This window comes from Prionailurus viverrinus, chromosome B4, assembly GCF_022837055.1.
Source record: "Prionailurus viverrinus isolate Anna chromosome B4, UM_Priviv_1.0, whole genome shotgun sequence".
In the NCBI taxonomy this organism is placed as follows: domain Eukaryota; kingdom Metazoa; phylum Chordata; class Mammalia; order Carnivora; family Felidae; genus Prionailurus; species Prionailurus viverrinus.
Window position 1 is genome coordinate 136,047,141 of NC_062567.1, and position 12,231 is coordinate 136,059,371.

The 12,231-nt window shown below is 58.9% G+C and overlaps 1 protein-coding gene across 2 annotated transcripts in view; it reads right to left on the reverse strand.

Moving 5' to 3' along the window:
• The window catches only part of CELSR1 (cadherin EGF LAG seven-pass G-type receptor 1), a 138,528-nt gene that overhangs the window by 30,540 nt on the left and 95,757 nt on the right, over positions 1–12,231 (reverse strand). For both annotated transcript variants that reach the window (XM_047865869.1, XM_047865870.1), the window contains exons 7-13: positions 11,352–11,515; positions 10,780–10,905; positions 9,144–9,310; positions 3,644–3,829; positions 2,497–2,610; positions 1,443–1,617; positions 260–401 (exon numbers count right to left, since the gene is read on the reverse strand). In XM_047865869.1, the coding sequence (XP_047721825.1) occupies positions 260–401; positions 1,443–1,617; positions 2,497–2,610; positions 3,644–3,829; positions 9,144–9,310; positions 10,780–10,905; positions 11,352–11,515 (1,074 nt within the window). The remainder of the gene's footprint in view (positions 1–259; positions 402–1,442; positions 1,618–2,496; positions 2,611–3,643; positions 3,830–9,143; positions 9,311–10,779; positions 10,906–11,351; positions 11,516–12,231) is intronic.

Here is a 12,231-nt window from a genome sequence, read left to right on the forward strand (position 1 = left end):
ACCCCGGTGCCCGCCTGCTTTGTGCACGGCTGGGCTCTACACACGTGAGTCACGCTGTCTGTCCCCGCAGTGGGAGCACGCTCAAACGCGGTTCGTCCCAGGTGCCAGTTCAACTCTTACTCGGTTCTGGCCCAATTTGAAAAACAAACAAACGGCCATGTCCGTGTTATCTGGAATCCTACGGATCTTTGTGCTAAGTGACAGAGAGGAGAGGCGTCACGAGAAGGAGCCGCTGGACGCGACAGGCGGGCCGTCTTACTTGTTCTCGCAGTACTGCCCGTAGTGGCTGGATCCACACTCGCACACGTAGCCCCGCGGGGAGCTGGGGCTGTGCACGCAGGCCGACACGTGCTCGCAGGGATTCAGGTGGCACGCGTCCACGCACTTCCTTCCAAAGTACCCTGCGGGGACAGGCCAGCATTACCCCGCCCACCCCCGCCAGAATCTGCCCGAGGCATCACGGGCCCGCCCTCCGGAGCCCCAGCCTGCAGGGGAAGACGTCTCAAGCGATCCATCGTGGCCCCCCCAATTCTCCGGGCTATGCCCCCGAGGGAAATGGGGGAGTCATGGGAAGCACAAACGTTCGGTGGGTCAGACTTGGAAAGGCAGAGAAAGGGGCCCCCCGGAGGGCAGGAGGCCCCGGCCTCCCCGGGACACACGGGGGACGCGGACGAGCGGAGCAGGATGGCAGCACCTCAACGTTCAGGCTGAGAGTATAATCTTCTACAGTGTGGGCTGTTCCCGAATTCTTTCCCTCCCCTCATCCTGCGCCCTGAGGATAAAGCCCGGAGTGTCCCCTGTGCCTCAGGTGAGGACCAGACATGGGAACGAAGTTTAAGAAGAGAAGGCCCAGGGGCGCTTGGAAGGCCCAGTCAGTTAAGTGTCTGACTTCAGCTCAGGTCACTATCTCATGGTTCGTGAGTTCAAGCCCCGCATCAGGCTCTGTGCTGACAGTGTAGACCCTGCTTGAGATTCTCTCCCTCTCTCTCTCTTTGCCCCTTCTCCTACTCTCTCTCTCTCTCTCTCAAAAAAAAAAAAAATTAAAAGAGGGGTGCCTGGAGGCTCAGTCGATTGACCATCCGACTTGGGCTCAGGTCACGATCTCACGATTTGTGGGTTCGAGTCCCACGTCGGGCTCTGTGCTGACGGCTCAGAGCCCCGAGCCTGCTTCGGATTCTGTGTCTCCCTCTCTCTCTGCCCCTACTCGCAGTCTCCCTCTCTCTCTCTCAGAGATAAACGTTTAAAGCAAATACAAAAGTAAGTAAATATAAACAAAGAGGAGAGCGAGGGAGCACTCCTTAGTGACAAGGCTCCGCCCTCCGCAGACCCGCACGGGTCGGGGGCTGCTCCAAGGCCGCTCTCCTCCGTGTGTTTTCGAGCCCAAAGCACGGCCCTCTGCTCAGGGGCTGCAGGGTGCCGGGGGGTGTGGGCGGGGCTCCCACCTTTATCACAGATGCAGGAGTAGGCGTCCCAGGCGTCGCGGCAGCGGCTGTGCGGGGGACAGGGGCTGGAGGAGCAGGGGTCCTCCACGTCACAGCCGTCCTTCACCCTGACCTTGAGGGCGTCGTTCATGTTGAGCGTGGCGATGTTGGTGGACGTCTCGCCCATTCTCACCCCCTGAGTTAAAGAGGGGCAGCCGGATTCAGCCCCGTGTCTTGGGGTGGGGGGCAACCCCCCAAAGTAACCAGGGGGTAAGAGGGCCCCAAGTTCTCTTGGTCGTCAAAAAGCAGCCCTTCACGTATGCACAGAGCTGGGACCTGCGTGGGGGGCAGGGAGGTGGAACCACGGCAGGCATGAGCGCCAGGTGGGTAGACCAGCCGCCCGGAAACGGAGTCAGAGCAAGTCCGCGTTCCGACAGTTCCGTGGCTGGTGTCCTGAAGGAAAAGCAAATGCGGGTGGCGGGAGAGCGCGGCCGCCGACGAAGGTGGCGTCTCGTGGGAGCCGGGGGCATCCGGGTAGCGGGGCGGCCCGCACATCACCGCGGTGGGGACGCACATGGCGAGTTCCACGCTGCGGGACAGCGCTTTGGGGGGGGGAGGGGGTTGGCGCTCAGAGATGGCACTGCCCGGTCACCGAGGAGGGTGGGGGCCGTGAAGGGGAGGCAGGTCGGGAGTTCATTTCCTGCAGCGGGAGGCCAGGGGCACATGAGCGGAGCTACTCGATTGACAGGTCACTCCGGCTGCTGCTAGGACACCTGCTCCGGGGGATGAGCAGGTTCAGGTGGGCCTGGGCGGGGGTGGCCGGGGGAGGCAGCGGGGGGCACGTGAAGGCACACAGGACGTGAAGACAAAGCTGCCGTGGTGGACGGTGACGCGGTGATGGGGATGCGGGGGGAGGGCCGGAGGGGACCACGGGGAGGACGGGTCTAAGCTGGAAGCGGGACTGTTAAGCTTGGGTCGGCTATCAGACAAATGACTCATTCACTGAAAGGCAGCAGGCGGACCAAGGGCCCTGAGCTGCCCACGGTGGGGGGCGGGTGCCACGGCTCTGCCCTACCTGTATGCAGCCCCGGAAACCGCGGTGCACGGAGACCTTATCCTCGGACACGCCGCCCACGACGATGCTTCTCATCTTTAACCCCGGAAGCTGGTTCCCGATCTGCACCGTGTCCTGTGGCGGGAGGGTGGGGGGGGCTACATCCACATTCCGGAAACATCTTCTGGGAAGAACACGCCCAGAGGCTGACGACGCGGTCACTTGGGCAAGCTCCCCAAGCCCGAGGACACGTGGGCCTCCAAACAGAGGGGCGAGCCGGGCTCGGCCTTCTCGGGAGAGAACGCAGCCGTCTGTGTGTGACAGGCAGGAGTGGGGACCGGGTCCCAGGATGCACGTCCTCCCCGCCCGGCCCAGCCAAGATGGCCAGCCGGGGGACGGGGGCAACCCTCCCACCTCCACAAGGGGCACCGCTGATGAGCCACTGCAGGAAAGTGCTGGTGAACTAGAAGACAGCAGCAAATGGAAAGAATGAACAGGACGGCAGGCATCTACGAACGTCGCTGCTGGACCCTCAGGCCCTGCAAGGCCGCACGTGGAACAGAACAGCTGTTTATCCTCAGAGCCAGGCGGGAGATGCGCCTAGACCTCGAGGGCAGAAAACTCACAAGCAGCCCCCGAAGTGGGCGGGCGTCCCAGAAAAAGGGCCTCTCGTTACCAGCCGCCACCAGTAGAAACCCAGTGCGGTTCACCGAGCATGCTCTGAATGCCACTCGCCCCGTCGCTTGCCCCCTCTGCTCACCCGGGCTCATCTGCTCACCCACCTTCACGCGCCACCCACCCTGAGGGCGAGGACCCGTGTGTTATTTATCTGTGTGCCCCAGAGGCACAGCACCAAGCCACAGTCGTCACTCTGGTCAGCTCTGCCAAAAGAGACCACTGCTGCAGGTGCCGAGGGCACCACGATGGGATAACAGACGGATGGGGTCCAGTTCCTGAGTCCAGGAGCCGGCCATCCGGCAGGGGGAGGAGGCACAGACACTGGGGACCGTAGTAAGGCAGGATGTGAGACCCAAACTCAGGGGGGCCCGAACGCGTGTCCCAAAACCCTCCAGGGCTCCGGCACGTCCCGGCACGTGGAGGGGTCACTCGGTTCTCCGTAGGCCCGGCGAAGGTGCCTGTTCCAAAGAGGGCACAGGTGCCAACTCACCTGGTCCATCCCGTAATCCAGGGTCATGACCGCCAGGTACTTGATGTCTTTGCCTTCCTTGGCGCTCTTCAGTTCTATCAACAGGTGGTGCCACTCCCCGTCAGTCACGCGTGACCTGGACAACCTCATGGATGCCACATCCGAGGGGCCGTGGGACACCTCGAACTGGACGTGGTTGTTCAGGATCTGTAGGACAGGGAGAGCCAGACCTACCAACTGATGTGACGACAGCAGAACAGAAAACACTCTGCGGTCACTTACATAACAGAGCCGTGCAAACAGGGCACTGGGCCACAGATAAACCTTAAAAAGTAGGCCAAGTGTAATTTCTTGTTGCCCGTAACACTCTTCAAGATCCTATGCCTTTTTCCGTGGCAAGAAGTGTCAAATGTGGACAGAGGGCAGGCAAGATAACTCACGGGGGGCTTAATTACTGGGAACAGTCACAGACTCAGATGATTATCGGGCTCTTATTTGTGGAGGCAGATGTTCCACTTTTTGAGATGGGATTCAAGCCACCACATTTATATATACGTACCAAAAAAAACACACACACACACACACACACACAAAAAGCCATAAGCAAAGTAACTGGCCTAAGACATTCCTGTTTTAAGGAAACATCTTTAACGCCAAGATCTTGTTTCCCCTCATGGACCAACCCTCTTCCTGAGAACACCTAGAAACACAAGATGCAGTACTGAGTGACTCAAGGCTGGGTTACAGAGCCACGACCAGGTAGAAAATGGAAATCTGCAGAAAGGAGCTCAGGGTCTCCTTCCGCTGATGGTTGTCAGCTGAGCCTAACAGAGGAGCAAAGCTTTCCAGGCTCCTGGGGCTAGGATGACAGAACCTGGGATTCGGAACCCACCCAAGGTATGTGGGGGTGCCCGTCGGAAGCAAACACGAGGGACAGCCACACCACCATTCTGGCATCAAATGATCTGTGTTTTCAATACGATGTTCGGCACTCGATCAAAAATAACCACATACCCAAGGAGATAAGACAGTGTGTGTGAAAACCAAGAGACACAAGAAAGAATGGATGGAAACAGACCACCCCTGCCCCCGCCCCCGCCGCCCCGGGTGGATCCATAAAATAGAATCATCAGACATAGACTTGAGGACAGACTTGAGGAATCACAGAGCTTTCAAGGAGACAGATTCAGGTGACCATTAGACTTACTTTTGTAGGTAAATGTTACACTTCGGGAGACAAGATTGAAGCTACCATGTTGAAAGACATGTAAGGAGACGGGAAAACAGCACTGCAACTAACCTAAGATACTCACGTTTATTTTTATTTTTTTAAAATTTTTTTAACGTTTATTTATTTTTGAGACAGAGAGAGACAGAGCATGAACGGGGGAGGGGCAGAGAGAGAGGGAGACACAGAATCTGAAACAGGCTCCAGGCTCTGAGCCGTCAGCACAGAGCCCGACGCGGGGCTCGAACTCACAGACCGTGAGATCATGACCTGAGCCGAAGTCGGACGCTTAACCGACCGAGCCACCCAGGCGCCCCAAGATACTCATGTTTAAAGACGGCTTCAAGTAAGAGAATAGGTTAAAAAAAACAACAACGAAAGCACTGCTTAAAAGAGACAAACATAAAATATAAGGATTCAGAAATGTTGAAAGTAAAGGTTAGAAAAAGACACATCACATAAACACCAACCAAAAGAAAGCTGGTGTAGCTCTATTAATGTGAGACAAAGTAGAGTGAGACAAAGGGAGACAAAGTAGGTATGAAGGCAAACAAAAAATTCTAGACATAAGGCAATTTTCATAGTATGACAGAGTCACTTGTCCAGGAAAATAAAGCGATTCTAAATTTGTATGCACCTAATAACATAGCCTCAAAACATATAAAGCAAAACTCGACAGAACTAAAAGGAACAAGAAGGGTTGCAAACTTTTAAAACTCACTTCTCTCAGCAACTGAGCAGACACAAAAATCAACAATGACATAGAAAGGCTGAATGCCACAATTAACAAACTTCACTCACTTGATGTATATAGGACACTACAGAACACAGCTATAGAACACACATTCTTTCAAGGCATAGGTGCCACATACACAAAGAAACGATGAAATGCTGGGCTGCGAAGCAGGTCTCGACACATTTCAAAGGTCTGAAATCACACAGCATGCCTTCCCTGACCTGCAACTATGCAAAAATCAACAACAAAATTATTTACTAGAAAACGCCACCTGTTTGCTAATCCAGAAACATACTTCTAAATACCCAAGGATCGAAGAAGAAATCATAATGGGAAACAGAAAATGTTTTTAAGTGATTACCAAGATTATGCAACCAATAACGTATATTGGTTTTTAGTCTTTTTAAAAAAATGTTTAATGTTTATTTTCCTTTCATTTTTTAAAAATGCTTATTTATTTTTGAGAGAAAGAAAGAGAGTGCAAGCAAGGGAGGGGCAAAGAGAGAGGGAGACACAGAATCCGAAGTAGGCTCCAGGCTCTGAGCTGTCAGCACAGAGCCCGATGCGGGGCTCGAACTCACGAACCGTGAGGTCGTGACCTGAGCCGAAGTTGGACGCGCAACCGACTGGGCCACCCAGGCGCCCCTTTTGGTTTTGGGTCTTAATCGAGAGTGAAATAAAGAGAACTTTTTTACCTTTTTTCGGCTTTGTCTCCATTTGTCCACAGAAGTTTAAGTCAACGTCCTTAATCTCCCTGGCTATGCTCTTTCCTTGCAACAAAACCCTGAGGCCAGTGGATCAACAATAAAAATGACATATGTCTACAGACAAAGGCAACAGAATGAATTCCAGGCCCATGCACAGTAACTGCTCACCACCTCAGGTCTGTCGCCGGATTTAAGAGGGGCAGCATTCAACAATGGCCAGGTTATCTCCCTTGACAATGCAGGTGAAGCGAGGGCGCCTGAGTGCAATTACCCAAATTGTTTGGGCTGCAGGAGGACTACGTAGCTTGTCTGGCCTGCCGCGGAGGCCAGGGACACCTACGCGGCTGCCCCACAGAGCTTACAGGGTCTGCAGGAGGCCTGTGTTCAAACACACCACATGGCAATAACCCAGAACATTCCAGTAACGCCCAGCTGACCGGCCTTCGGGCCCTGGAGCGCCCTTCTGGGTGGCCACCGAGGTCTGGAGGATTCCCCCCAAGGCCACCACTCTTGCCACCCAGCCTTCCACAGGGAGGGGCTGGCCACAGTCCCTGGCCAAAAAAAAAAAAAAAAAAAAAAAACCTAAATTTTTGGATTAGCTACCCGTGACGTAATTACTCAAACAATACGGGAGTCTGCGGCTTTCAGTGTTGTTCCTCCTGAAAGCATACTTTTTTCCTACGGAGACCCCGCTGCCAAAGGAGAACCTACAAGTTCCAATTCATCACCTGAATCGAAAGAGCCAATTTAATTTGTTCCCACCGTGAGATAACCACAGAGAAAAATGCCATCCTGAGGCAAAAGTGTGCTTGCCAAGTTCTGGCCCGGACCTAGCTTCTGGGACTGCCTGGAAACCTCTGAAGTCACGAGCTACTAAGGAGAAACAGCGACAACTGAAATTATCGGAGGCACAGAGGTACCCCCTTCAGCACCCCCGAATGGGTCCGCGCTGGAAATGCCGCTGAGCGGTGACGCAGGTGAGCCGGGCAGGTGGAAGACAGAGAGGCTTCCGTCAGGGCTCTGAGCCCCCAGCCCCCCTGCCCGGACAGGGTTAGTCGTGGCCCCCTGGCACCCTGTCCTCACTGATCCGTGGGCGAGTCTGGGGCCTGCCCGTCCACTGGGAGCCCTCGAGGTCCTGCCCCCACTGACCTCCGACACAGAGCCCACAGGGGGCGCTGGACAGTGCCTGTGTCCCCACCCGCTGCCCCTGCCATTTCCAAGTGCTTCCAGGTGGACAGCCCACAGGGGCGATGGGAGGGGGTCCTGTGGGCACTACAGAGCCCAGGGCACAAGGGAACCACAGGGCCCAGAGCCCAGAGTCTCTAGGCCTCTGCTGAGCAAAAAGAGATTGGAGTGGACGCTCCGTGGGGTCCATCTCACGTCTGACCTTCTGACCACAGCACAGCCTACTCTGGGAACTAAGGCCACTCCTCACTGGGCAGAAGGACCAGTCCCTGGGCCCAGGGCAGTGGCGAGGAACAGGTCCCACGTGCCGCTGTTGCATCAGGAGGCGGATCAGCTCTGAGAAGGGTCAGAAAGTGGGCTTTCTAAGAGGGACCATCCCTGGGTGTGGCCCCATGGCCGAGGGGCTCGGAGGTGGAGGGTTTACTCAAGAACCTCCTGTTCCCCCCGTCACTGTAGACAGAAGGCACCAGGAGCCGAGAGAGAGCAGGCCCGTACCCAGGCTCCCCGGGTGGCAGGGTCTCCTGGGCCCTCAAATATCGCAAAACCGCAGGCTGGCGTCGAGGGTGAGAGCCCCTCCCTCTGGCCACCAGGACACTGGGCCAGAGGCACGAAGGCAGCCTGACAGGGCTGCTGGGTGACTTCCACAAACGGCAATAACTTTCCTTGTTTTTCCAAGTGAAATCTCTGTGGAGCTGGGAAAATGCAGGGGGAGCTCTTTGTGGCACAGAGATTAACGAATACGGTGTGTTTAAACCATCTCTTAAAGGTTTTTAGGAGGGGCACCTGGGTGGTTCAGTCGGCTAAGTGTCCGACCTCGGCTCAGGTCATGATCTCGCGGTTCGTGGGTTCGAGCCCCGCGTCGGGCTCTGTGCTGACAGCTCAGAGCCTGGAACCTGCTTCGGATTCTGTGTCTCCCCCTCTCTCTGTCTGGTCCTTACCCGCTTGTGTTCTCTCCCTCTTTCAGAAATGAATAAACATTAAAAAAAAAGAAAAGAAAAGGTTTTTAGGAACTCTGCTTATCTGACATTTAAAATAGACAACACAGCAAATTGCAAAAAGGTAAAGAAAGCACACGCGGGAGGAGACTCAGCGTTCGGGACGTCGAGGAAAGCCCCGGCAGAGCGCGGGGAGCAGACCTGCACGCGGCACCCCAGCCCCGGGCCCCCCATCTCTACCTGAAGGTGCAGCTTGCGTCCCCTCTAGTTCCGAAATGCCCGCAAGCCACAGCCGCTGTCTACAACACGCCTTGGCTGAGTTTCGCAGCTGAGGAGCTGGGCTGCTGGGTCCAGCCGGCCCGTGCGCCCCGCCCCCCGTCTCAGGAATAATGGAAGAAAAGAAAGTGCTGGAATCAATCCCCCCAGGGGGAATCGTGGCTGCACACCGGATTCCCTGCGCTCTTCCCTGGCATGAATGGCGGGATTGTGCGGCTGGCTGGGAAAGCAGGCTCGTGTTTCCTTTCTTCCTCACTCTGGGGACCCCGCCGGGCCGGTGCGGGCGGAGGGAGGCGGCGCAGGGGTGAGGTTCCCTGGAGGGAGGCGGCGCAGGGGTGAGGTTCCCTGCCTGTGTGCGCGGGGAGCCCGTGCTTCCTGGGGGTGGGGGGTGCTGCCTGGGCGGCTCTGGCTGCCCCACTCAGCTCGCCCGGGGTGGGACGTGGTCCCCCCTCACCTGGAGACGCAGCCTGGAGGCCATGCCTGCGGTGGCCGCCATCAGCACGCCGTCCTCCTTCCTGGTCCGGAACATGAGCCCCAGGTACCAGGGCACGGAGATGGTGATGTCCAGGTCGCTCCAGGACACGACGCTCTCCCCGCTGAAGCGCTGGGGGTGAGGCATGACTGCGGACACAGAAACGCGGGGCCCCAGGTATCAGACGAGCCTCTGAGAACCGTTGCCGGCTGCAGGGGGGCAGGACGGGCTCCCGGGAGAGGAGAGGGAAAAATTTCTGGGCCTTTTCCACTGCAATACAAAGGCCAGTCTCAGGGGCACCTGGGTGGCTGGGTCAGCTGAACGCCCACCTTCGGCTCAGGTGGTGCTCTCACGGTTCGTGGGTTCGAGCCCCACGTCGGGCTCTCAGCTGTCAGCGCTCTCCTCTCTCCCTGCCCCTCCCCTGCTCACACTCTATCTCAAAAATAAACGAACCAACCAAACGAAAACTAAGGCCAGTCTCGGGCGTCCATCTCTAGGTCTCCGAGCACAGGAGCCAGCGGCTTACAGAAGCCCACCCGGTAGGGCACGCGCCACTTTCCCGGGGAGTGAGGCTGGGGCTTGGGGGTTCCCAGCCCTGGCCAGGGCATGATGGGGGGGGCTCTCGGGCTGGATGTCGTGGCTCAGAATCCTTGGGCTCAGCAGATGGGGTGCTGGGGGGCGTGGTGAGCCCAACCTCCCTGCCCCACGTGACACCTACTGGGTGGGGCGCCGACGGGGCAGGGGCGGGGCTTGCGGGGAGCCCGCGGGGCGGGGGCGGGGCTGTGCGGGGAGCCCACGGGGCGGGGGGGGGGGGGGGGGGGCTGTGCGGGGAGCCCACGGGGCGGGGGCGGGGCTGTGGGGGGAGGCCACGGGGCGGGGGCGGGGCTGTGTGGGGAGCCGATGGGGTGGGGCGGGGGCAGGGCTGTGGGGAGGGTGGTCTCCCGGTGGGACACGTCGACCCTGTGGCCTAACCAGCCCTTATCTGTGTCTGCCGGGGGGGCTCCGATGCCCAGGTATGCGGGCCACTGTTTCTCTCTTCCTGGTCGTGGGCACAGAGGTGGGAAGGCCGCTGGCCAGCCGAGGGCTCCAGATGTTTGGGGGGGACCACGGAGCTGGATCAACACCCCATCTGTGCGTTACCCTTGCACAAATGGGGTGCCGGCCAGCCGCCCCCAGTCCTCCAGACCCCGGCTGTCACACAGAGGAACATCCCCCAGGCGGGGCGCACCCGCCAACAGCACAGGGCACGCCAGCTGGCGGCTGCCTCTGGGGGACCACAGCCTCACGGGCCCCGGCCCGTCTGTTTCCTGCTCTTACAAATCCAACGCTGGCATCTGTTCACTCTGGCACAGCCACGGCCGGCCGGGCCCCACGGCCTCCATAACAGGAACTCTGGGTGTGGGCGTGTGTCCCACCGGCGGCCGGGCCCCCCCTGCAGCCAAAGCTTCCTGCACCCCCTCCCCATCCCCACCCTCTCTCCCCGCCGGGCCCAGGCCTGGGGACGCACACGCCATCGGAGGCTGCGGCCCTGGCCGCGCCAGCCCGCGTGAGCCCCGTCACCCGACAGCGATGCGTCCGAGGCCCCGAGGTCGGGCGGGCACGGATGCCAGGCCCTTACCTTGCTCACAGTTCTTTCCGCCGAACCGCAGCGGGCACTCGCACACATACGTGTTCCACCTGCTCACGCACGTGCCCCCGTTCTGACACCATGTCCGATCACAGAAGTTCCTCTGAGCGTCACAACCTGAGGACACAGGGCACGCGGTACGGTCTCAGAGCGGGAGACATGAAGGGATCGTGCCTCGGGGGGACCGGTCACTGCCCCCGACGCCAACCCCGCGGTGCGAAAGCAGCCCGGTGAGCAGCAGCCCCGAGGGGAGGCGGACAGGCCGGGACCCTCTGGTGGCAGTCCGATGGTCAGACCCGGAATGGTACAGGAAGCCCTGCCCGTGTCCAGGGACGTCGGGTCACCTGGTGACATGCTCAAGACCGGGGGACCGAGTGCCCTGCCCAGCCCGGCGGTGTCACAGGCACCCCAAACGCCCAGGCCCCAAGAGCAGCACATCCGTGAGCCCGGGCCCCCCTCCTAACAGCCCACCGCTAGCTGCACACAGGTGTGGTCAGCTCTAGGAAGAAGTCACTGCCCAGGACGTGGAAGAGGCCACCAACGCCCCGGCCGGTCGTTCGCACCTGCCCTGGTGCCGTTGTTGGCAATGAAGCTGGCCATGTCCACGTTCTTCCCGTCCACAGACAGGTTCCGCATGCAGCCCACAAACTGCCGGTTGTGCACGGGGAAGTCTTCGGGCAGGTTGGGGACGCCTCCCAGGAGCAGAGGGCCGGTCAGATCCAGGGACCTGCGGGGGCAAAGGTGAGAGACAGCGTCGGGGGCCCTGAAGCTGCCGTAACGTCCCGGTGGCCGCCAGGCACACCCATCCACTTGAACGTCCGTAACTGAACGGGGAGGAGGGGAGGCGGGCAGCCCACAGGTCAGACCACACACGGCAGGTCCCGGTTCTGGGGCCACCACGGGCTTCATGTCTCTCTGTGCCTCAGACTCCTCAAACCTGCATCAGAGCCGGGCAAACGGGAGTCCCACCCACTGCCTGGGCCAGTCGAAGCCAAACACGCAGCCCAGCAGGCACGAGTCAATGCCAAATCTTGGCACTACCCCTCCCCCCCACCCAGGCTCTGATGACCTTAAAGAGGTCACAGCACACGAGAGCCCTGGTTCCACGCGAGCAGCGGGGTGGCCTTGGGCAAGGGGTCTAATGTCTCCAGGCGACAGCTTTCTTCTCGGTACAATGGGCACAGCTGGGTGGGGTGGGGGGAAGCAGGCATATTTCATTCCCATGCCCGGCATGGGATCGGGTCCTCCCAACTGTGGATGTCGAAAGCTTCTTGAATACTCCAGCACGACGCAATCAGGAAGGAGCAAAGCTCTGGCTGGTGGGGCCGGCATCACAAAACTGGCCTTAGGGCTGTCTGGGCTTCCGAGTTAGGATGATCCACAGAAAACCTCCGGGACGTACCAGAGGGAGGTTTACTGACCCAACACCGGACCGCAGGGACC